At 38.0% G+C, this 25,579-nt stretch overlaps 3 protein-coding genes across 9 annotated transcripts; all 3 read right to left on the bottom strand.

Moving 5' to 3' along the window:
* Positions 1–405: 405 nt before the first annotated feature.
* Positions 406–5,372, bottom strand: cep55l (centrosomal protein 55 like). Its single transcript, XM_056771538.1, is given in 10 exon segments — positions 406–1,103; positions 1,194–1,310; positions 1,389–1,460; positions 2,616–2,785; positions 2,788–2,886; positions 3,001–3,142; positions 3,249–3,293; positions 4,280–4,540; positions 4,972–5,156; positions 5,297–5,372. Coding segments are annotated over 9 exon segments (1,287 nt in total). The 5' UTR covers positions 5,143–5,156; positions 5,297–5,372; the 3' UTR covers positions 406–893.
* A 1,808-nt stretch (positions 5,373–7,180) lies between these two features.
* Positions 7,181–15,623, bottom strand: prrt2 (proline-rich transmembrane protein 2). 7 transcript variants are annotated; one of them, XM_056770537.1, is made up of 7 exons: positions 15,417–15,623; positions 14,763–14,919; positions 14,585–14,632; positions 14,187–14,488; positions 11,738–12,048; positions 11,529–11,658; positions 7,181–8,815 (listed from the first exon to the last, which is right to left on the bottom strand). In XM_056770537.1, the coding sequence occupies exons 4-7, from the start codon at positions 14,428–14,430 to the stop codon at positions 8,799–8,801; spliced, it is 702 nt and encodes a 233-aa protein (XP_056626515.1). In that variant the 5' UTR covers positions 14,431–14,488; positions 14,585–14,632; positions 14,763–14,919; positions 15,417–15,623; the 3' UTR covers positions 7,181–8,798. The 7 variants fall into 7 exon arrangements, with proteins under 7 accessions (XP_056626515.1, XP_056626512.1, XP_056626514.1 ...); XM_056770534.1 differs by lacking the exon at positions 14,585–14,632; XM_056770536.1 differs by lacking the exon at positions 14,585–14,632 and having other exon boundaries at positions 14,763–14,916.
* Positions 15,624–16,624: 1,001 nt separating this feature from the next.
* kif22 (kinesin family member 22) lies at positions 16,625–24,983 on the bottom strand. The gene is made up of 13 exons (XM_056771504.1): positions 24,809–24,983; positions 24,472–24,667; positions 22,956–23,083; positions 22,487–22,641; positions 22,166–22,375; positions 21,596–21,989; positions 21,383–21,503; positions 20,032–20,152; positions 18,989–19,151; positions 17,870–17,952; positions 17,359–17,565; positions 17,189–17,248; positions 16,625–16,846 (listed from the first exon to the last, which is right to left on the bottom strand). Exons 2-13 carry the CDS (start codon positions 24,663–24,665, stop codon positions 16,817–16,819), a joined length of 1,866 nt encoding a protein of 621 aa, XP_056627482.1. The 5' UTR covers positions 24,666–24,667; positions 24,809–24,983; the 3' UTR covers positions 16,625–16,816.
* Positions 24,984–25,579: the final 596 nt, after the last annotated feature.

Here is a 25,579-nt window from a genome sequence, read left to right as displayed (position 1 = left end):
ATTCTGTGAGATTGTGTTGGTCACACAATTCCAGACACAAGAGATATAGTGACTATATAACCCTTACACCCCACCACAATTTTTTTGGTATTTTATAATTTAATTATGTACGAATACATTATAATAAATACTCAAACGTCACTATAATAAGACTATTTCTAGTAAATTATACAAACTATATTATTATCTTAATACTATAAAAAAGTATTATATTTATAAATAAAGTTTTCTTTGTTTACTCACTCGGTGGATTTCTTCTCTGCACCTTCCTTTAAATATTATTAGCTCTCTCTCCTTCCTCTGTCTGGTCGTTAATCCCATCTTTAAAAAGTGTAATGCGAGAGTTAATTCAAGCCGATCAGGTTTGTAGAGTCAAGTCTGACAGATGATAACACTACAGAGGCATATGAGGATACATGCAGTACAGTGTTTTTATTATAGGTTTTGTTTTTATTCATTCAAGCAGATGATTCACTGATATTCATGGTTAACCATCAAGTACAGTGATAGTATACTGTATAGTACTGAAACAAAATATAAACATATAAGTACTGCATGTTAAAAGAATCCTGCTCCTAAAGAGAACTAAGACAATAAAATTCACATTAGAATTCATAAATAAAAACATTTTTAAATCCCCCATGTAAACAAATACCTCTATGATTGTTCTATGAAGGTTTCTGCAAACTTTTGAATTTCAAGAATTCAAAAGTTTGATGCTATTAATACATTTGGAGACAAAATAAAACAACAGAAAATATCAAATACTGAGACATTTCTTTGGAATGGAGACAATAAACAAGCAAAACCCTAAATACCCGAAATCAAAACAAGTTTATGAGTGCAGTGAAGGAGGAGTGTGTAGAATCTCTATGGTGTGTTTGTGAGGGGGTTCAGCTGAAGCAGTGGTCGAGGTGAACGAGGAGCTCTCTGTACTGGTTGGCGGGGTAGGAAGCACAACAGATGGGACACTCCAAAAAGCTCTCATTCATTAAGATCTGGACTTTAGATGGAGATGTGACTTTATCTTGAATAGTCAGTCTCTCAGAATCTACTCTGTTACAAGAGCTGGGCTCGGAGAATCGAGACTCTCGTTGAGGTTTCTGAAACACAGAATCCAAACATACTCATCATTAAACGTGACTCACAACAAGCGTCCCGGCGATATTCAGTGAGAAAATGTCAGAACTCACTGAGGACTCAAGTCGTGTAATCTGGTCTCTGGCCTTACGAAGCTCCTTCAAAACTTTGCTGAGCTGACGTTGCAGCTCCAGTTTATCATTTTCAGAATCTTGGGCCGCCAAATGGATCTGCATGAATAAACAAGGTGAGACGTGTTGGATATTTCCTTCACAACTTTATCGTCTGTAACATGACGATGTGAATACCTGTTGTTCCAGGACAGAGATCCTCTTCTTCTTTTCCTGCTGCCTTGCCAATGACTTCTGCAAGACATTCACCTTGAAAAAAGAAATCATGTTACTGAGAAAGGCAGTTCACATAATGAAAACTCATCCTTGAGTTATATCCGTAGGTTTGATTGAGGTACAAATCAAAATTCAAGATTATCAGTAAACAGAAAAGTTTGAATGAAATGGTTCACCCATTTTACTTTATACATATAAATAGACTCCAAAAGCACACCCATCCATCACAAAAGTGATCAGAATGACTTCTGTGTCTGATTAAATGTCTAAATGCCTGATGATAAGAGTGTGTGAACAAATTATTCATATTTTGAGTCGATTAAGCTGAAACCAACACAAACTCATCCTTCTGGCTCTCATCTCATGACTGGATCACACATTACTACAGAGAAAAACAGAGGTTTGAAATTTTCAATGCGTCCAATTTGAATTAAGCGCTTGTTTTGCTAAATATACAGAAAATATTAAAGGTTATCTCTCATAGAGGTGGTTGCTCTCATATAACATTTTTCTTAAATTTATAACAATTTATGTATATAAATATTTATTTATATATATTTTTTAATAATGTTACATTCTTTATTTTTATATTTGTGCTTAACTTAAGAAAAATTCTGAGCATTTTCACTTTTGGGTAAACAACATTTAAACTGTTGCTTTCGAGATTCTTGAAAATGTTTTCTTTTGTGTTGTATAAAAACAAAATTAGCATCAAGGTGTGTGGTGTCATGAGGGTGAACAAATAAGCAATGAAAAGCTCTTACTTCAGTGTGTCCTGGTGGATTTAAAGGGATAGTTCACCCCTCAAAAAAAAAATCATCATTTACTCTCCTTCAATTTGTTCTAAATCTGTTCTAAACAGTTCTTTGACCCCATTGGCTACCATAGTTGGAAAAATTACTTTATAATATTTTTGTTCTGTTGAACACAGAAGAAGATGTAGGACAGCAGACAGTTCTGGGGCACTTTTGACTACCATTGTCATTTTTCCTACTATGGTAGTCAATGATGGCCAAGAACCGTTTGGTTTAAGGCATTCTTCCAAATATCATTCTCTGTGTTTGTCAGAACAAAGAAATGTATACAGATTTGGAACAACTGGAGAGTGAGTAATTCAAGACAGAGTTTACATTTTTGTGTGAACTATATCTTTAAACTGATGAAAAGACTTAATTTCCATTACAGTACCTGTTGCAGTAGCTCGGACACACTCCTCCTCTCCTCCTCTAGTCTGGTATTGACCGTCTCCAGCTCACATTGAAGTCGGGCGGATCGTTCAGCAGAACACTTCCTCTCCTCTAACAGAGCCTCTCTGCTGTTCTTCCTCTCTTCCTGCAGCTGCTCACGGGCCTCAGACGCTCCCTGCTCCTCTCCTCATACTTCACTCTTAGATCATCGAGTTCTGCCTGGATCCGGCTGGCCCGGGCCTGTTCGGCCTCCAGCACCTGCCCCGACTCTCCTGTGTGTTTGAGACACCACTTCAATATTTAGAGCAACTACATGCAATCAAGACTTTCAAAACTTGACGTGACAGATCTCATGATTTGAACAATTCACATCTAGACTTTTCTACCCTTTGAATTGGCTTCTTTGTGCTCTTGTTGGAGTGCTTCATTCAGCTGAGTCTCCAGCTGCCGGGTCCTGGCCAGAATCCCCTGAACGTAGGCCTCCCGCTGCTGGTCATAAATTAGCCAGCTCTGGTTCTTCTCCAGAGCCTGAACTCGACAACAAAGAGTGAGAAAGAGATGAACAGCAGTCAGCAGGCCGCATCAAGAACTCCAACTGAAATACTGACCACTAACATCATTCTTCTGAACTTACATCCCTCAACTGCCCCTGAAGCGCTGCCTGCTCACCAGAGGGAACCTGAACAATGATGGAGAAGCATCATGAATCACACATAGAAAAACACACACACCGATCAGACTTACACACAGACTGACCGCACACAGATAAAGCAAGCAAAACAGATTTCAAACACATCATGCTTTTGGTGTTTTTCTGATTTGAAATGAAATATAATGACAATGATTCCTCTATACTGTCATTATGGAAGAAACACTTTATAAAATAAATCATGCACTCGACTCCATACTGCATTATGCGAATAAAGCAACAGTATCACCATAACGTCTCTCCTGAGCCAAACATAAATGAATCAGCTCAATAATAATTCCTTGCAGAGTTTGTTATTGTTACATACTGAGACACCACTAGGCAGAGGACTTCTCAAAGTAAATAAATGTGATCAAACATTGCCACCTAGTGTGTGAACTGAACACTGCACCCATTGCCTGAAGATCATCATCACATCTGAATAGTGTACTACATGGCATATAGAATTCAGGTATAATGCACACGTCGTTTTGTGTCATTTTGAGCTTGAAAGCTTTATTTGTACTCCGGTTTTAATATAAGGGAAAAAAGGACTCGGCCTGTCACAATATCAGATGCTCACAAAATGAGAATCATGGTTCAAATAATTCACAATATTGAAAATTGTGTGACATCCATTATTATGTTTTAATTGATGTTTTATTTGATAAATGCTTCAAAAGGTTTGTTAAACCACATTAATGATAGTTTGTAACTTTGATGGCCCTAAAGGCAATAATTGCTGCATTACGTATTATTATAGTATCATGTGGGTCATATTGAAACGCTGTCATGAATCACAGTTAGTAATATTATGGTCACTGTCAAAACCAGTATATTGCAATACCCCTAGCCAAGACATCCCTCAAACTGTGTGCCATGAAAGAAACATCATAACGGTTTAAAGTAACATGATAGGCGGGCAAATAATTACTTTCACTTTTGGGTAAAGTGAGGGTCTAAAGTCAACGCCCTACCTTTTGTTTCTCGAGTTCTTCACACCTCTGAGACACAGCACAATACTTGTTTTTCAGGTCTTCTGTCTCTTTTGACAGGGCCTGAAACTGGCTCTCTCTCTGCTGAGCCTCCTGTTGTTTCTGCAGGAGTTTGTCCTGCAGTGAGGACACCACGTCCCCGTGTGCGGCCCGCAGCTGCTCTCTCAGACCGGACATCTCCTGATCTTTCCCCAGCAGCTGCTTCGAGTTCTTCTCTCTCAACGTCTCCAGGGCTAAAATCCTCTGTGATAACACGATAAAAAAATCACTATAAAGTCATAAATCTGTTCGCATTAGTGATAACAAAATCTTATTCTGGTTAATCGTGCACATGAAATGTTTTAATGCATCATTTTTAATTCACAATTTTCTTTGTTTTTCAGAGGCAGGCAAACGGTACAGAATAATACACATCCTTCTGCATAATTACTGCCTTTATTATTATCATTACAACGTGGTCTGTTTGAATACTGCATTCTGATTGGCTGGGAGGTGTTAATTAAAGGCACGGGTAGCTCCACTCAGTTGATGACATTTAATATGAACTGACAAAATAACAATAATATGATCAAACTGTAAACATCAATAAAAGCTTTAATTTGGTTTAAATGGGGAAAATCCCTTAACATTATTCTGATGACGTATAAATGCAGACTGAATGACATGAATATCACCTCCAGCAGTTTGGCTCTGTCAGGGTCTGAATGTTTTCCGTTTCTCTTCATTTGTTCTAAACTTCTCTTCAGCTGCTCATTCTCTCTCTTCAGCTCCATCTCTGCTGACTTCGAGCTGCTTTTAAAGCCCAGTTTATTCACAAGAGCCTCTTTGGCTCCCTTCGCTGCCATATCTGAAATGAATTCTGAGGAGAAATCAACCACAACTATAACCACAGAGCAAATAAACGTTAAACAGTCAAATCAACGGCAGCGCGCGCAGTGAAGGAACGTTTGAGAATGTTAATAAATGCAAAGAGAACCAATTAAACAAATACCGACTTACGATGAAAACAATTGTCAATACTACTTGAAGAAAAACGGTCACGTCTCACTTCCGCAACACTGAAGACAAGTTTAAAAGCGGCGCGTCGTGCGTCACATCCGGTGACGGCGCGATCAGTTTTCAAAACATAAAATTCTTCGACATCAAATTAAAGGTTCTTAGAGACATTTGATGGAATTTAAATAATAATAAGATAATACAATTTGAAAATAATGTAACAGCGTGTTAATAATTAAAACTATTATTAATTATTAATATATAGAACACATTCTTAATAAATAATTATATATTTAAAATAATTAAATAGAATGAACCACTCAGAAATTATTTTATATTATGTCACTAATATAGTATAAAGTGAGAAAATAATTAAGCTTGTAATAATGTTTTCAGGTTAGAAATGATTCAAAATAGAATAAATATAAACATCTCTGAGGCTGTATCAAAAAGTCTAAAGTAGACATAAATGCCACAACAGATAATGAACAATCCCAACATGAACCATAATAAAAATTCACATTTATTATGTTTAACTTTTATTTTTTTGTTTATTATAGTTTTAGGTCAGCTTGTTTTACCATTAAAATAGCCACGCTTTTAATAACTATTTTAAAGTTTTTTTTTTTTACTATAGACCTCTTTGGATGACGTGAAAATGCTGATTCAACGCTGGTCCAGAAGAACTCCCTGTTTCTGTAACACAATGACACAACACAAAATAAAACCAACAAAATATTTTGTAAAACAATCTTACTATATATATAAGATTTAGAAAAATACTTATCTATTCATGAAATAATCTAATCTATAGATTAACCTTAACGTGAGCATATTTTTCATTTCATAAATGCTATGATGTTGGCTATGGGGACATTGCAATGTGAAAGTTGTTTGTTGGATCAGTCAAGGTCAGTGTTTGTGTGGGGGGAGATACGTCTGCGCTCAACCGCACTAATCTGCACTAATGAAACTGCAGAATGAAGCATCTGCTCATATTACACTCATTGTGGCAAACACACACACAATGCTCAAGTGTAAATGTTTGACTTTGGCTGTTGAAAGACTGCTTGGGTGTCATTATCAGAGAGAGGGAGCGCTCAGTAATATAAAAACGCATTTTAGAAATCCAGATAATCCTGAGTTCTGCCACAGAGGAGGGAGATGCTCACGCTCGAGGAAAGTTCAGGATTTTCCCTTTAATTAACACCGAATGATGTTCAGCTCACAGCTGGTTTACTTTTGCACGGTAGAGAAATGTAATGACATTTAGACTGTGGTTCACACGCTGATCTCATGGTTTTCTTCAGGTATATAATGTGGAGATCACGTGAGCAGCGAGATGTTTGTAATGGCAGCACAGAGAAGATTTAAAGGGTCAAATGTGTTTTCTCATTAAATGTATATTCCCTCTGGCTGCCGGCCACTCCGCCTCCCTCCAGATTTCTCACTTCACTGGATAAAACATAGCCTTTCTCTTTCATGCTTTCAATTTAACTTCAGTTTTTCATGGATAAATCATTTATTAAATAGACATTATTTGCTTTTGGTGTCTACATTTCAAATAATAAAACTGTACTTCAAAACACTGCACTTGTGGGATGTATAGCAATGTTTATAATGGATTTAATGTGTTTATGTTTCAATTTAGACACATCGATTATTTCCTCCTCATTTTTAAAGCTTCCTGATGAAATTAAATCTAATGTGTAAAAATAAGAAGACATTAAAAGTCCCCTTTTCAGTCTCGTTCAGCTACGTTTAGTACTCTTTTCCATGCTATCATCAATACGTCTAGTGTAATTCTGTGCACGGCAGATAGTTCCGTCACAATCTGACGAAACACAATCCAGCAGTCGGAGAATAGAGAGAATTCCCAGTTCTCTTTTATCTATCAGAATGCTTTATTTAATTTTCTCTTAAGAGGACACACAGAGGGAACTAGTGTTGATAACAAGACTATCAAAATATTTGACAAGGAAGGGTGACATGCAAAAATAAGTGCACAATGTTTGTTAAATTTTACACAAGAATGACATTTTAGTGCTGTCTCATTTAGGTCGGACTTAACAAGAACGTGTCTAAATATATGCCACAAAACATGTGTATTGAAAATAACTGTTGTTAATATATAGAAAGAATACAAATAAATACATCAATGTCGTTTACTGAATCCACAATAAATATAATGATTCACATATCACAGGTGGTTTAGTACAGCATATGTAATACCTCGGAAGTAAATAACAGTGAAAGAGTCTTCTGGCAATGAGAAAATCCCTCCTGTACACATTCATATGTTTATACAAAACTCACTTCCCATACAGAAATCTGACACATTCCATCATACTACGTAGAATCAGGATATAAGCAAACATGGGAACATCATTTGTCACTTATACAGTATCTATCCTTCTGACAGGAATTCAAATTGTTCACAGAAATCTTTGTGTTATGTACTGTATCCATTAAATAAATGACAACGGCTTATTTTGGAGCATTTTGAAAAGTTAAGTGTGAATTTTATTTGTGATATACATCGTGAACATGACATACACTTAACAAATGGAGTATATACTGTATATTATGTATTAAATCATGAAGGTTTTTTGAGATATCTGATTTCTAAATGGCCATTTTCACTCTTATAATAACTTAGAAACTCCAAAAGCGTTTAGACATGTCAATGTTATCCATGAAAGCTCATCTGGATCTACAGGACGATCTAATGTTACATTGTAGAAATCATGAGATTTCGTTCGGCTACAAATTCGGCTACAGATGCATCATATGACACAGTGTGCAAAAATAAACCAGAAACTCGGTTCAATATGCAGCATATGACAGTGTCCTTATACTAACAGTCTTCAGCACTTTCATCCAGTGATTCCTGTGATATTGCTTTATCAAAAGACTGTGTTCTGTTTACAAAAATACCATACAGTTCAGGATTATTAGCTACATTTTGTCTGTTCGTGTTAAATAGCTACAGTAAGTCATGTTGAACAGTCTGATTCCATTGATGAACAAGACAAGACGGAGTCCCATATGATGAAAGGAAATATTAGCTGTTAAAATAACTAAAAACAGGGAACTGATATATTGTCATGGCATAAAGAAACAACAATTAAATGTGAATGTATGAGGATGACATGTTTTCAAACGGTTCTCTTTCATATCCATCTGGCCACGATTGAGATTCTCATTAGATACAGGGATGCACAAATAATCTTGGAGAACAAAATACTTTTGCTGTTCTTCTCCAGCTGTTCTTCTCTACACCTGTGTGTGTGTGTGTGTGAGTATTGCCGTTACTCACTTAGTGCTCTTCTGAGTAAAATCTAACCTCAGACTTCTACATGTGTGTGACATCAGTTTATTTATTTTTCTTACGTGTTTCAGAGCAGAAGTATTTGGTTATCGATTGCCGTCACAGCAACAGTGGGACAAAACGCAGATGTCGGCGTGTTCGGTTATTGATCTGATGTTGAGTTCCAGGACACGCTCACGATTTCACATTAACTGTAAAACATGAATCAAACACAAGCACTGTGTTAATCCGCATGTGACAAAGAAAGACAGATATTCTTTAATGTAACATTTTTTTGGCTTCAAATTTAAGCACTCTCCACTCCTTTGCTTGCTCTAAACTTCTAAAGAGGTGCATCATGGGATGCTTTTTAAAGAACTTTCTAAGAGTTGTCAATCTTGTAGAAGATTTAGATTTGGGTATTTTAAAAGCACTTGTTAAGTCTAATGTTAAAAACCTGGGTTTTATTATGGATGGTAATTTTAAAATGAACGAACAAATTATCACCGTTATTAAATCTAGTTTTTTCAAGTTGAGGCAATTATCCATAGTCAAGTATTTTTTGTCTTTTAATGATTTTGAAGAGTTTTGATGATTTTTTGAGTCATTCATGCTTTTATATCGACTACTGTAAAAGCCTGTATCTAGGTATGAATCAGGGTGACCTCAAACGTTTGCAGATGGTGAAAAATGCTGCTGCTCGCATGTTAACTAGGACCAAGCATCAACATATTTCTCCATTATTGGCATCTCTCCATTTACTTCCTGTTGGTTTGAGAATTGATTTCAAGTTATTGGTTTTAGTTTATAAGTCTTTAAACGGATTTGCACCAAAGTATCTTTCTGATTTAATTACTCTGCATAATCTATTGCGAGACCTTAGATCTGCTGACCAATTACTTTTGAATGTACCTCGTACAAGGCTAAAAAACTGGGGTTACTGGGCCTTCGCTGTTGCAGCTCCAAAACTTTAGAATACTTCGCCTCTATATATTTTAAAATCCAGTGTCAAAACCAAGGGGCAATCTTCCGGTCTCCCTCGTGAAACCAACAAGTGTCTAAAACTGCAATTCATCGACTGGACGCTGGAGGCTGGCTACGAAACAGTATCTCATTGATAAACTGGCCAACTTTACAGCACAAAAAAAACATGTTTACAGCCTGGTACAAAAGAGCCTGTGAGAGGGATGAATTTTTTTATAACTCATCCGTTTAGATTATATTAAGCCTTAAAATTCTGCATAATTAAGAGCGTGGCCACTTGAGTGACAGGTGTCCATTTAGCTTTCACATGCTCATTTTTTGTGTAGTTTCAGGTAATTTACCTGTAGTGACGCGCGATGACGACGACCGGCTCTGCCTACTTTAAGCTTCATTTTTACTCTTCACAAACCTATGGGTGACGTCAAGGACACTACGTCCATATTTTATACAGACTCTGCTCAAAACTTACTTTTATACCTTGGCTTTCAACTGTTTTTGTTGAACTTGTTCAACGTTTATGTCTATTACTTTCATTGTTTTTTGTATAATTTGTGCTATCTGTATTTATATTCATCATGCTTGTACAGCACTTTGGAAAACAATTGTTGTATTGTAAAAGTGCTTTATAATTAAAATTGGATTTTATTTTATGATCTCATTCATTTGAAAAGAAGAATTTGATACATATATTAAAATAACGTTGAAGAAAAATTGAATCAAGACTTTTTTCTAAAGCACTAAAATAAACACACCAATCACATCATTATAAGCTGCAGTGAGATGCAATAACTTTCAGCCCCTTTTTTGCTATGTTTTCAATATAATATTCAATTTAAACTTATGTTTACATGTTCACTCTGTATGGTAAAACAGTTTGTTCTCTCAGTCTATTCTGTAAGCTTATAGATTAAAGGAAAGCTAAATTTTGTCAAGTTGTCTAACTTTACAGACCCTATAAGAGATGTAACGGTACTAAATTTCTCCACCCTGCCGATACCGATTCTGAAGATTTAATTCATATTTCTTTCTGATTAATATAATGAATATTACTATTGAACATCAAACCAGCGATGTTTCTTAACATTTAACAGAGTACAAATTCAAAACATTTTCCTGCTCTCTTTTGATTGACAGGATATTATGGGACCTGATTATATTCTGTTTTTAAACCATCCAACGATAGTTTGCAAAATCAGTGACAGTGAGGGACAGTGAGACAGTGAACATGGAGATTCCAGGCTTCTGATTGGCCAACACGGCCTTATGGTTAGGCTTTACCAGTTGGTTTGGCATGCTTTCGAAAGCACTTTATAGAGTGCTTTTGCGTTTTCGTGTGGATGAGTTTCTTTTTAAACGAATAAGGAAAAATACCCGTGTACGTGTGGACTCGGCCTTAGTGTGAAACTAGGCCACACAAGCTATTGGATAAGGTTATTGATTCTGAAAACGCTTATTCAGGTATGACTCCATAGTCAATTACAGATCCATTATACCCGTTACACAGTTTTGTCTCATAAATATCCTGAATTTCCTCATGACATTTTAATTTTATTTTGTGCCAACATTGCCAGAGGATTTGTTCATTTTAATGACTTTTCTTCCGTGTTTGTTAGCATAATGCTATTTCAAATGGCATGTAAACGTGTCTTAAAAAGCGAGGTGAACAATCTCTTATGTCAATATCTGTATTTGATTCTTCATTAGTCTATAAACACTTCTAGTTTTAATTCCTTTTATCAAAATATTATTTTATATTCATTATTAAAACGTTTTAACGTTTAAACGTCTTTAAATAATGTGAGAATTATTCGATTTCTAGACGTTCTGGTTCATGAACTATTTCTAGGTTGTCTGTATACCGATTTGATTCATATAATCTCTCCTAGGCACAACATGCGTGTGCCCCATGAGGAATGGGTCGAGACGTCACGGTTTGCTTACTTGACAGATTCACAGCGCATGCTACAATAATGACAGCTCCTCCCACCAGTGAGACCACAGACAGCAGCTTGGCCACGCGGCCGAGACGTCTCGCTCCATCGATGTTCCCCTGCTCCAGACTGTTACGGGACTAGACGCAAACACACGAAAGAGAAATCAGACATCATTCAGCCGGTCGTTACTACATAGACTACGCAACATGTACATACCATGATGGAGTAAACAAATCCCACAATGTTGATTGGCCAGACAGGGCAAAAGCACGCGATGATGGCGAGGATAAGGTAGTCTTTGGGTTTGGAACGGTCCATGGGGAGATTGGTGGCGATACTGGAGTGACGTGAGATAGACGGGCGCGGGGAGAAGGCCGTGTAGGCGACGGAGTTGGACCTGCCGCCCATCCGCGTGCGGCCCATGGGAGGATGGTGCGCGTGGGGCAGGGAATGATGCCGGCGAGGAGGAGAGGACACGATGGGTCTGGAGGCAAAACCGTCGGCGGGGCAAGAATAAATCCCATTACCTGTCAAAAGAACGAAAGATTTTGACTTTTGGACTTTTCCTTTAATAAGAAGGACAAGAATGTTACGTCGTATGTTATCTGCAAATTTATTACAAGAGTGAGCATTGCTCCCCACCTCTCCAAGCAAATCTGATCTACCAGAATCCAGGACGACCAGATCTCGAAACAAACTTTAATTAAATAGACACCAATACAATCAATTCACTAATCTCTGTCAGGCTTTCTGGCCCCTCCTGCCAGGAATCCCCTCCAGCCATTTTCATTAGGACGCAACTTTAATTAAATCAAGAGTATTTACGGCACACTCAGCAACTGTAAAAAGGCAAATAAAAATCCCCCCTCTTGCTCTTAACCGCAAATAAACTCACCAGAGCATCTTTATGCCACAATAAACAACAGAAGCGTGGAGGAGAGCTGTTGTTTACCGTCAGCAGGCACTGGCCTCAATCCTGCTGTCACCAGAGACCCTGCATTATTTACACTCATCTCATTTCTCAGAGAAAACCACTTCTGAATTGCACATATTCAATTCCGGGTTTTAATCTGTCTTTCGTTCAGTCTGAAAGTGTGAACCATATCTTTATTCCTTTCCCATCAACAATTTGAGTAAGATTGGTTAAAAGTTTTCCAGGGCTTTCCGGGTCAAAAATGCCCCAGAAATGTCAAATGTAAGGGCCAAAAGAGCCCCTTCTGCTCTGTTATCTAATACTTGAATATTTTATAATATTCTATTCTGGTATGTGTAGTAATGGGTCTAAAGGCTTTGTAGCTTCCAGATGTATTTACGGTTGTTGGTTTACGGTTGCCAATTTAAATATTTTTTGGTAATAATTAACTCTAAAGTTGTATTCGTTAACATTAGATTATGCATTAGCTAACATCACGTATCTTCATTTCAGCTTTTACTAATTTATTTTTTCAAATTAACTAACACAAACAATTGTATTGGAGTGACATTAAGTAATACTCGATGAATATATTTCTCATTGTTCGCTTGTGTTAGATAATGCATGTACTTACATGCAAATACAGCCTTGCTGTAAAGTGTTACAAAAGCTTTTGATTGATACAACTGAAATAAACTATATTAAGACAATGTTAAGTCCCTATGAAATTAAAAGATTTTTAGTTTTAAATGTGACTATGTTAGCTTTAAGGATATATTTCAACAAGTGTGTTTGACATAATTCACATTTGAAAGATATGAACATTTAAAAAGTACAATCACATACTTCAACAATTACAGATCAACTTACTGTTTCAGTAGAAATTGTCAACATCCAAACATCAAAACCACTTAGAACCAACTCCAAAGCTTAAACAATTAAAAAAAAAAATTACAGCTTAATGTTATTTACTTGGGACCGGGGTCTATAGTGGGGCATTTTTCTTGAGCCCCAAAATATCCAGCTGACAATTTAAGTAATAACTATTTTACTAAATACTTCTTTGTATTATCTATTAAATAATGATCTGTCAATTTAATCACAGAAAGGTGTAAAAATTCTGCGTGAAATGAAGTATGATTATATATCTGCGCACTCCCCAGTTGAAACTAGCCTAGTGCATATACGTTTAGTCATTTAGCAGATGCTTTTATCCAAAGCTTACAAGCTTTACGACTTACAAATGAGGTAAACAATGGAAGCAATTGGAACAACATAAGGACACCAAAAAGCGTAAGTGCAATAAAACTGGTCTCACAAAGCCTACTGCAGTATAGAGAGCCGATGTTCGTTTTTTTATATAGAAAGAGTAGAAACGAGATGAGTACGGGGTCAGTACCTCAATTCTTCTCTGTACTTAAAATACTTATAATAAATTGACATCATGCCCTTATAAATGGATAAATGTCACCATTTGTAAATCCTGAACTTTAGAGCTTCACTTTCTCAACTGTTCATTTTAGCTTTAGCTCTCTTCATTATATTCCTCTCTGTTGTTTGCCTGTTTCATTTCATGTCGTTTTTAAAATCATTTCACTGATTGCTGTATGCAAATCACTCTTGTGTTATTTGCCACAGCGGGACACAAAACTCCCGAGTGTTTCCGTCCCCTAGACAATCACATACAAATCAATGTATTCTCCTCCAAACCCTCCATGCACAAAAACAAATAATATTGAATTACAAAAGTACCATTTTCTCTTTTCTCCTTGACCATAACGGTGACCTCGCCCGAGCAGTGTGCCTCCTCACTGGTGTTCTGGGGAAAAGTGAGGGGCCGAAGACACGGGAAAGAGTCCGATTCAGCTCCGGACGAGTGGGTCCCAGGGACCCCCGGCTGAAAGGTAACGGGGCCCGGGATCTGGCTGTTCATCGCTTCCCCATCTTCCGGACAAACCAGAGGGCTCAGCGATGCCTGATGGTAGTCTGTTTCCATAGCGACAAAGGACGATTCAAAGGTGACTGGTGTTGATTTTCAGACGTCTCCTGCGTGGCTAAGACAGAGAAGGAAACAAGATTTATGCTTTGTATCTCATCAGCATTAGCTGCAGGAGCACACATGATGAGATGCATCCTCACATCTGCCTCACCTGACCGCAAAGCACATCCTTCACAATTCAGCATCAGAGTTCTTTACTCTTGGGTAAAAGGATGATGCAGAATCATTTTTATCGTGTTTAAATGCAATTGTTTGGTTATTATCATACATGTTTGTTTGTCCTATTTTACCTCTTCAGCTACATAAAGTATGAGGGTGACGAAACTGACCTCAATCGGTCAGACGGGGCAGCATGTTCAGAGGGAATGAATTCACGTTTTTTTAACATCAGCATATACGTTCGAGGATGAGAGCAAAAGGACGGACTGTCAGTGGGTGACATATGGTGACATCGATCACCCCCTACACTGTGCGGGGGGAACCCTGCTGAAGAAAAACAATAGAGATTCTAATGGTTTTCAATACAAAAACCATCAGCTGTTCAAAACCGTTACAAAAATCATTTATGTACAGGTCTTATTCCATTAGGATTTGGTTCCTGTCTGTCACATCTATACAACCCAACCCCAATAGAGACCCAGAGACCTTTTCCATTAAAACCAACACAATTACCACTACTCCCATTTCAAAATCTCACATTTCTATAATGGTTTCTATTGTTCTAGCAGGAATAACTGACATCCTATAAAGGCAAAGAGAAAAACGCAAAACCAAAAAAAAGCATTAAATCAAACAGACAACCTATTATATTTATATGATAAAAGATGTGCATCACCAAAAACGCGTTCAAATACAAAGGTTTAGTCACCTCGCGCAACAGAACAGGTAGTCTTCACACCTTTCAAGCACGAAACTCTGTTTTCCAACAACACAAAGGACGCCTTGTGTCTATAATACGTGTTTATTTTGTGTGTGACGCTTACCGTCCCCGCGCGCGCTCAGTCCATCCTCACAACCGTAATAACGAGGATAAAACCGATATTCCACGGTTGCGTTCAATTATCCGCCTGTGCATGAACGAAACGAAGATGTTGTTTGTGTGAGATGTGTGGAGATCTCAGGGAGCAGCGGGTCTTCTCACGGGCTGCCTCGCGCACGCACTGAACGGAAGGAGAGCGGAGAGAATAATGAAGCGCTGCACGCGCAGAAAGAACCGAGTGACGCTGGAGTACGTGCTCGTGTGTGAACACACCACACGATGCTGCTATGCATTACTGTAGTAAGAGCAAAAACAAACTGTTATTAAAAAAAACATTTAGATACACTATTGAAATACAACAGAGAGCATCACAGAAATGATAAGGGATGTAAATGAAATGCGAAATATAATCGCTGTGTGTCTCTACTGGTGATGTGTTGATTCTATTGGTGGGATGGCAACCAGTACACACCATTAAATCTTACTGGAATAAAACGCACACAAAGGATTTTAATAAACAGCTGAGGATTCATAATGTTATTCTCTATGGGAACCATTAGAATTTCTATTTTGTTCAGTATATAGGTCACTAAAATAATGAGCGAATTGGTTAACTGGAAATTTCCTTAGTTTTCATTATACAAGTTAAATTTATTTATGGATATATTCATCCTTTTTTTCACGTGTTTAAGAGTCGAATTTACTCCTGTCGTAAAGACAAAACCTTAGGTTTGATTATGAAGAGCCGAGGGCATTTGACCCACACAAGGGCCAGTAAATAACGCCTAAACTAATCCTTTAAAACATATGCACACAGTAAAATCAAGAACAACACTCGGAATTCATTTGATGTATTTGTGCTTTCTTCTGGTGACTCAAATCTGTCAGGCTTCTTAAAAGATCCTCTATCAATAAACAGAGCAGCTGCGCAGACATGCAGTCCCTGTGCAGACGCATGCTGCAGCATTCAAATGCAGACAGAGCATGTTATTCTGGCCCCATTGTATCATAAACCACAGACAGAGAAAGGTAAACCCCCAGTTCAGTCTTAATTAGGATCACATCGAGCCCAAAGAGTCTTGACAAACAAAAGAACAAGGAAGCAAATCTGATGTACCAGTTGAAATACCAGTTCATTCAACTACACAATACACATACAATGTAAACACGAGTCTCATTGGTGTCATCACAGCATTTATTAAGTGCCACATGACAAACAACCCAAATTACATATTTAAAAAAAAAAAAATCATGGTTAAATACTAAAAAAGATTTGGCATATGCATGCAGGAAAGGTAAGAGAAGACGAAAGCAAAGTATAAACAGAAGCTCAGAATTAAAAACAATATACATAAAGCGTGATAAAAACAAAAACAAGGTCTCCTCGTATGACACCTTCGCACATCACTTTCCCAAACTGCTGAGAATATTGGCCTGTGGAAAAAGGGAGAGACAGAATTTGTGTGAGGCTCACAGGTTGTTACTCAGAATTACTGTCAATTTTATATCAGGAGCTTTAGGGCTTCGCAAAAAAATGTCACAAGAGCTTGTATGAGGAACACCTGAAAACCTTGTTCATGCTAGACCCCAAACACATGTTCAGGATGTTTTATCAAAACAATACAGTAAATATATTTTCATCATAGCTCCATACACACTCATTCTGTACAGCTTTCTCAACAAAAGAAACAAGCTCTCGCAGGAACATTCAGGAAGGGATTAACTCTGAAGAACACCAAGGTGATAAATAACTCTTTAAAACACAAAATCACAAACCTTTATGAAAGACGAGAAGCGTTTGGCTGTAATGCCTTCAATCTTTCTCAGGTCGTCCACCTATGAACAAGGACAGCGAATCATTTACGTTATTGTATGAATCTTCTGAAACAGAGTCGTCACAGGTTACTCCTTCATCCTCCATCTCTCCAGCGACAGCATCACTTTACCTGTGTGAAGACTCCATGGATCTCTCTCCAGCCCATGATCAGCTTTGCTTTCTTATCTCCTATGAGCTGCAGACTCTTGAGCTCCTTCAGCGAGCCGGAGTTAAGCGTCTGTAGGATCTTCTTCCGTGACCGCTCCAGTAACTCTGAATCCAGACGCATCTCCCAGTTTGCATCGTCCTGGCCTCCGTTCTCCTTCCCCTCACAGATCTACAAAAACAAAAAAAAACAGCTTGTCACATGCATTTCATAGCTCATTCAAGAGCAAATGTGTGCAATAGATGTTTAAAAGATGTAAACTGTTTTTAAAGTTATATCTGTATGGAGTCATACATTATAAAGCATTTGATTTTACTATGCATTTTCGACAAAACGCAAACAAACAAAAATGAAGGGTCAATTGAGTTCTCAAAAATGTTTCCATGCACTAATGTTAAAGATTAATCAATGATTTCTAATCTTAATCAATTTAATTCTTATCCTTAAAACTGATATGAGAGAAAATGTAACTGACCTCTGCTGGAGGACGTTTCTTTTTCTCCAGAGTTTGTGAAGATTTACACAACACCGCACACGGTAGAGGCTGAACCTGAGACACTGCGAGTATGTGAGAAAGACCATCATCATTAAGGATAAACATCGCTTTAAATTTGATATTTCACACTATCGACTGATAAGAAAAAGTGCCGATGATCAGGGCCGATATATCCTGTCAATCAAAAGAGGACTGGAAAAAGCTTTGTTCTGTATATAGAAAATGTTTAGGAACATCACCAGTTTGATGTTCAACATTAATAAACATATGAATCAATAACATTAAGAAATATTAATTTAAATGTTCAGAATCGGTATCTACAGATATCACTCTGAATAATCAGCTGTTGTTATCGGTGGACCTCTATTATAGACAGTTTATCGGACACTTGTGCCTAGACTGCAGTCAACTTCCTGGCTATGTTTGGCTAGTGTCTAATAACATAACTTTATATTTTATTTAATTTGTGTTTATATTATTATTATTTTACTGTATGATAATTGTATTAAATGAACCATTTGTTGAATGCTGTTGTATGTTCATTTTTTTAAAGAAACAATTTCTTTAATGGGTCCTGTAGCTTTGATGGATTTAAAGAAACATTGCCATCTAGCGGCTAAGCTTGGTATGGCAGTCTAAATTCTAAATATTGGAGAGACAAATTTGGCCAAGTAACAGTTCTTCTGTTTCTTTTGCTTGTTACCAGAAATAATCTACAGGCACTCTATGGTTTGTGAATGTGTAAAGGAAGTTAAGGGCAGTCCACGGCAGCATCAAGGTTGACAACAGCATTTTTATTTATTTATTTATTTTAACATTTTTATTGCATTAACACTGAAGTGTCCAATGTTTTGATTCAGATAAAGTGAAATGTTTATATGGGTTTACTGCACTTTTCTCAAATGTGTAAATCAGGGGTCTTCAACGTTTTTCGGGGCACTTACATTTTATATTGTTAATATTTCTGTACCTTTAATTTTTTAACAAAAAGTTGCATGCGAGTAAAGTGTAATAAGCGGACCCCTTGCAGTTCCCCCGGTTGAAGACCCATGCTGTAGACTATATCTAATACTAAGGGTTCATGAAAATGACTTTTACCCTGTAGAGGTGTGACGACGGCCTGCTGTCTGCGAGGTTTGGCTGTTGACTGTTTTCTGTGCAGAGGGGGCAAGTCTGTTTTAAAGAGCCCTTTCTCACTCACTTCAGTCTTCTTAAACATGCTGGCATTGTTCTCCAGCTCCTTTTGTTTCTCCTTCAACATCTAGAGAGAGAGCAACAAATCAACTACACGCTTTTCCAAAATCAAATACCAAAAACTTCACTAGATCTGTGCTGAACAGGGTTGGGAATCAATAATAGATTCTAGTTCTGCTATCAGATTTCTAAGGTCAGGTATCAGATGCTTGTTAAAGGAGTCATATGGCGCGAACGCGTGTTTTTCTGTGTCTTTGGTGTGTTATAAGTTGCAAATGCATGTATTAGACAAGTAAAATTGCATCTCTATCAACAGGGGTTAAATAGACATTTGACAAATTGACAAACTCTGAAATACAAGTTAAGAGATCCCTATACTATCAAATTTGGATCAAATTATTCTAGATGCCAGCAAGGTGACACGTGGTAAGAATCAAATCTTATTTCATAGACATGTGCTCTATTTATTAACATTTTAATATCATTTATTGACATCCACATAATTTTATGTATGGCCAGTGTATTTCCGGTACTTTTCTATCAAAACTTCATACAACATTCACAATAATTGAAATGACCCATTAATGTATGCATCGTTGCTGCCGCACACACCATGAACAAACCGCAGAAACCTCAAAACAACAGTGCAGACCGGACGAGAAGCTGCTACAAAGTTGCATATAGATCTGTTTTCCGCAATGTACGTGTATACACTGACAAAAAAGGGTAAGCTATTACTCAAACTTGAGATTTATACTGGGGCAAATTAGATTTATACTTGAGCCTATGTGCCAGCCCGGCCCAATTTAACCCCCGTCTAACACCTGTATGAAAACACCTGTTTGAAACATAAAATTGCACATTTGTTTACATTACAAGTCAACTGATGTCCAACTGACATTTCTTAAGAAATTCTACCAGACAGCTCAACTTTATGATATGTATACCTGAATCTCTTTACGAGACTGGGCCACAGTTTTGAGCAGATTGAGTCTCTCTTTCTCTGGTGAACCCATCATCATCTTCTCCAGGGCCAGAAGTCTCTCCAGAACTGAGGAATCTGGTGAACTGACACGAGCACATTTACCATTATTCACTTTTATTCAGATTAGGCAAAAGACATTGCCACTCAATGCACAACATATCCAATATATGTGTGCTTCTCAAAGTTCTTGGTTGTAGGCATTAAACCCAAGGTCTGAATGTTTAATTATTAATTTAATCATCATCTTAATCTCATTACCATAATCCTCAGAAAATGTCAATACCATAAAAAAAGAGAAGCCATCATGCCTAAGCAAGAGTTTGTTCATCAGGCAGTATTAAAGTATTTTTTATTTAAATAATAAATATTTGTTTTATATGTGAATGTCTGTTATGGTAATGATTGTCAATATTGTTGTGTACACAGTATGTCAAGAGAATATTAAAGGAGCTGTATGTAAACAATTTACGGTATTAAATCAAAACAACACCTTATTCATATACATTTTGGAAATATCATATACATTTTGGCGACAATCACAGAATATTGCACCAAACAAACGATCTGGGTCAGAGCATAATACACACTTTCCGGTACTATATGTTGCAAACTTAGAAAGAATTACTATATTGTTTTACAACTGACGAAGAGTAATTAACAATTTTTTTATGGTTATTTAAACAAGAACTGGTGATTGAGTTATATTTGCAAACAACAAAACCACTGCAAACGTATCAATTATCAGAAAACTTAGTTTAATGGAAAGCGAAACTCTTACACTAAGTTTGCATGGCAAATCCTGTTAGCATTGAGTCTGAGGAGGAGGGAAAACCCTCAATCGTTTCAATTTGGACTGTGATGTCAATGTTATATATGGCTCCTTTAAACTTAACTAAACGTAACTTTTAGCCATTTGGAAGGTTCTGGTGGATGTGTAACTTCTAACAAAATAAACCTTAATGTAAAGAAAAATCACGATTCAAAAATTCGCTCCTATGTTAAGATAATTCTTTGTGTTAGAGATTACAATTATCATTATGAGTTTTTAATATATTTTTAAATTAAGATTTTGATTAGTTTTAATGTTTTTATGAGATTAACTCACATATGAAAACTGTACATACGGAGAGATTCGACTACGTTCAGTAAAAATGTCCTCACTTTCAATGACCAGGGGGTCACAATGACCCTCAAGGTTTTCGCAAGAGAGAAATTTCCTTTTAGCACCAGCTACTCAATCATGGCCTACCGCACGAGACCAAGATCTGTGAAAGTGCTCATGTGTAAACCCGCTGGCGGACACGCCATCTTACCTATGAGGTTGTATGCTAGGAGACGTGGGCTGCCCGGCTTTCTTCCTCTCTTTACACCTCTTAGTCTGGGGCTCCCCTGAACCTCCAGCCTCCTGTTCATCTCGGCCTCTCTTTCCAGGAACTGCAGAAAAAAAATCTGTCACTATCAAGAACCAAAAACTAAATCTTCCACGTCACCGACACTGGTCGTCTACATTCTGGCACGTGTCTCACCAATAGCAGGAGCCAACACAGTTTCCCTGACAAAGGGCCGATTGACAATCTGTTTGGACTTAGCAGCAAAGTTCAAAGCGGTGAAAGTGTCGAAGTAATAGCTGTACTCGGGCGCGATATTCGTGATCATGACCGAATGGGCGGAGCCACCCAGTGAGTCCTGCAGTAGACGTGTGAGTTTACTGTCTCTGTAGGGAACGCGTCCTCCAGCCCCAGCGTTTAGAGCATCCACCACTTTACTAAGGGTAAACAGGGACAGATTGATGGCTCCACTTTCTTTCAGACGAATGCCTTGATTCCCTGTGCGCCGATTGTCCTCCGAGCCAGCCAGGTCAACCAGATAAAGCTTTCCTGTCTGCTGTCTGTGTGGTGGCCTACGCTGGGACTTCACTACCTGAGACCAAAGAGACAAGTAGAGAACATATAAATGAATTTCATTTCCACCTTGATGCATCTTTTAAACCGGCAGATTAAGTTAAAACCAGGTTTTATTTTAGAGAGATTTTATTTCAGAACCAGCTACTTTAAAAGGACAAAAGGAGAATGTCCTCTGAAGAAAAGGATTTGAACCTTCACAAGGAGGACGGCGTGACTGCGGCTGGAGCGCTGGTTGAGTTTAGTGGAGGCTGTGGTGCGGTTCAGACTCGCGGGAATGAAATGTCTGTCAAAGTCGGAGAAAGATGACAGGGGGGTGTCCGTTAGCCCGGGAATCAGGATGTTTCTGTCCTTGTCTTCACGGATGGGCAGATCATGGGAACCTGAGGACAACAGGTCCAAAACCTACAAGATACACCAATATCCCAGACAAAAATAAGTTATTCCACATGAATAAGACAACTTTTAAAAATTCAGACGAGCAAGATAAATTTACTTTAACAAGAACTCAAATACCTTTTCATTGTAGATCTCCAAGTAGGACATCCCAACAGAGTATTGCCAAGAGTCCTGCTCTTCTTCCTGCGCTGCCACCAGATTGAAGACCTCCTTGACAGCTCTGGGAATAATTCCGGGCTGCTCTTGACTGCCGAGCATCGTGTGAGTCTTTCCTGTACGGAGGAATGGATCATTTTCTACACATATGCATTTTGGCAGACGATTTTATTCAAAGAGAACAGACGTGCATTTTTATCAGTACGCGTGTTCCCTAGAGAATAAATAAAAAGGTAATCACGCTACCAAACCTGGAGCCAAACTACGTAAAGCAAAATATATTGAACAAATTGATGCAGAAAGATCTGTCTGTTTAAACTAGCATAAAGTTGAATAAATGAAGAGAGAACTTTTATATTTTGGGTGAAATGCAGATCAAGCTAAGACGTGGAAGAGTAAACAGTCCACAGAAGATGCATCACTGTCATACCTGCTCCAGTGGGTCCATAGGCAAACACACTGGCGTTCTGACCATTGAGGATGTGGGGGAGGATGGGTTTTACTGAAGACACAAACACCTCCTGCTGACTCGTCTGCTCACCATGAAATGCATCGAACCTATAAACCAAATACAGCCATTATAAAACAACCAATTTTAATCAAGAGCAAAATTATCTAAGTCACATTTAAAACCACTTCTTGGAATTATTTCTCAAGAACTTCACTGCTGGGAAGAACGTTTTTTATTTATAATAGAATATTTGTGCAGCCGAGTCTTTATGAATCCATGACAAGTAAATGGAAGAATTGTAAAGCTGTGGTTTACAGTGGATTTAAAACCGCTGAGGGTGTTTAAGGGCGTTTGCACACATAAGGGTTTGTTTGGGAACCTGGTGTGATTTTCCTTTTGGTTCGGTTCGTTTAGGCATACGTGAACACAGTAGTCGCGCTAGGATCCGCCCCAAAACAATTGCTCCAAGACCGCCGAAACAAGGTGGTCTAGGCCTGATTGCAAACGAACTCTGGAACGGTTCGCTAGACGTGTGAAAGCCATGAGACCCACCTGTATCACAATGTACTATGAGTAATTACGTAATGTTGCGTGACGCAAAAGGGATTATTTTGCTAATTGCTCCCTGTAACAATGTTCAAAGTAAGGAATGAAGGCAGGGGAACCGGCGAATGTTAAGCCAAACTTTTAATAAAATAAACCATTCAACAAAACTAAATTAAAGTGGTGACAGCTCCCTCGCGGTCAACTGCCAGCCACACAAACATAAAACATAACATAAAACCTGGTTCTCTCACATCCTTCTCCACCTTCCCGAGCTCGGCCGTGAGAGATGCGAGACTGGTGCAACGCGCAGCTGACGATATCAATCGCGTCACCGGACGAAAAATACACAGATGCACTCTGACCAATCGAAGGAGTTTACTCGCACGTGACTTTTATTAACAAAGCTTGGTTCGTTTGGAAATATTGCCTTGTGAATGCAAACCAAAATAAAATTACAATATCGTAGCGATTTAACCTGCGGTTTCGGAACAAAGCAATCCGAAGGTGTGAAAACACCCTAAGACACAACAGGTTTTATGGGGCTGACTGCTTGAAAGAGATGGTGATATGAAAATTCCTCATCATTTATTCATCTGCAGAACACAAAAGACATTTAGAAGAATGTTAATAATCAAACAACACTGAAGCCCGTTGTCTTCCATTGTACAAACAAAACCACTGAAACCTTTCTCAAAATATCCTGTTTTGTGTTCCAAAGAAGACGTTTTTAGCAACATGAAGGTACACAAATGTCAGAATTTTTATTTTGGGATAAACTCTCCGTTTCTTGCGATCCGACAGAGACACAATAGACATTAGAAAAGCACAACAAAGAAACACTGTGCATCTATGTTTTGTGTCCAAACAGGGCCCTGTGGAGCCGTATGCACTGCAATGAGACACTCGTTGAGAGGAAGAAAGAACTAAAACCAGTTCAGACAGAACTCACTGATACTGAAGCGTTTCGGTGGCGTTCCTCCAATTGATGATCTCCAGATTCTGTGGCCCCAGACCCCTGACACACGGCCCCTCTCCCTTCTCATCCTCTTTGTCCATGTAGGGTCTCAGGCGAACCGCCACACGAACCCTGGAGGTCCGTTTTGATCCAGCAGCAGCTTCACTCAATGCAACCCGCTGCGCCATAGCTGAACCAACACGAGACAAAACACACGAGCGAATTAAAACAACTTTAAACAGCAGAACACAACACACTTCAGTCTCTGCATGAATCTTCATAACATGCGCATGAACTGGCGCTGCCGTTCACACACACATATGAAACTCACCTGTCGACTCGTGCAGCCGTTTATCCAGTGTGTACTTTATCTGATGTATTCTTCGACACACTAATGTAAGGTAATTACTTATAATAATTAAACTTTAGATAAAATCACCACATCCCTATGAAGTTCGAAACAATGGCGCCTGTCGCCTGAGCACGGTTATTTTCAAAAAATAAAGGCTCGCCTCCTTCTACTCGTTTAAACGAATCAGAGCGCTCACAGCAACCACGTGACCACCGTCTTCTTTGTGGATTCAACACCATAGAACATGAGCGTTGCACTGCCACCCTTCGACAGGACACGCGTTTTGCACGGTTTAAAAAAATTGAAATATTAAATTATCTTTATACTGTTTAATGAAGTACTGTTTATATTATATTCTTGGTGGTGGAATAGTAATGAAAATCGCTTTCCAACACATCAGAACACATTTTTGTCCATGAATATGGAGGTTGATTGTTTAGGAACAGGACTAATTTGCACCTCAGGGTTCTTTTATATTGTAACAGAACAGTCCCTTAAATCTAGTAAACACGTAAAACATACTGACATTTAGGTTTTTGGTATTCTCATGGCAGGCTGACATGATACTTTTAGAATCAATGATAAGAGCAAGGTTTGAATTGTTAGACGACAAAAAAAGAGACCCATACACTCACTATTTCCCCCATTCAATACCTCTCAAATGTGTGTACGCAATTTACAAACATTTATAAATTGACAAACATCTGTCATATTTCTATACTCACTACACAAACCGTATGACTTCTGTAT

The sequence above is a fragment of the Triplophysa dalaica genome, chromosome 17, assembly GCF_015846415.1.
Source record: "Triplophysa dalaica isolate WHDGS20190420 chromosome 17, ASM1584641v1, whole genome shotgun sequence".
NCBI lineage: Eukaryota > Metazoa > Chordata > Actinopteri > Cypriniformes > Nemacheilidae > Triplophysa > Triplophysa dalaica.
Note: the sequence above shows the minus strand (reverse complement) of the source record. Positions and strands in the feature narration are given on the sequence as shown.

Excerpts from the sequence above, each read along its gene's own strand:
- prrt2 (XM_056770537.1), bottom strand. The coding sequence starts at position 14,430 with ATGGAAACAGACTACCATCAGGCATCGCTGAGCCCTCTGGTTTGTCCG. Across the intron at positions 12,049-14,186 it reads CAAGGAGAAAAGAGAAAATG|GTAATGGGATTTATTCTTGC; the intron begins GTACTTTTGTAA and ends TTCTTTTGACAG. Across the intron at positions 11,659-11,737 it reads GATTTGTTTACTCCATCATG|TCCCGTAACAGTCTGGAGCA; the intron begins GTATGTACATGT and ends GTTTGCGTCTAG.
- kif22 (XM_056771504.1), bottom strand. The coding sequence starts at position 24,665 with ATGGCGCAGCGGGTTGCATTGAGTGAAGCTGCTGCTGGATCAAAACGG. Across the intron at positions 21,990-22,165 it reads ACGCCGTCCTCCTTGTGAAG|GTAGTGAAGTCCCAGCGTAG; the intron begins GTTCAAATCCTT and ends CTTTGGTCTCAG. Across the intron at positions 16,847-17,188 it reads GCTTCTCGTCTTTCATAAAG|GCCAATATTCTCAGCAGTTT; the intron begins GTTTGTGATTTT and ends CTTTTTCCACAG.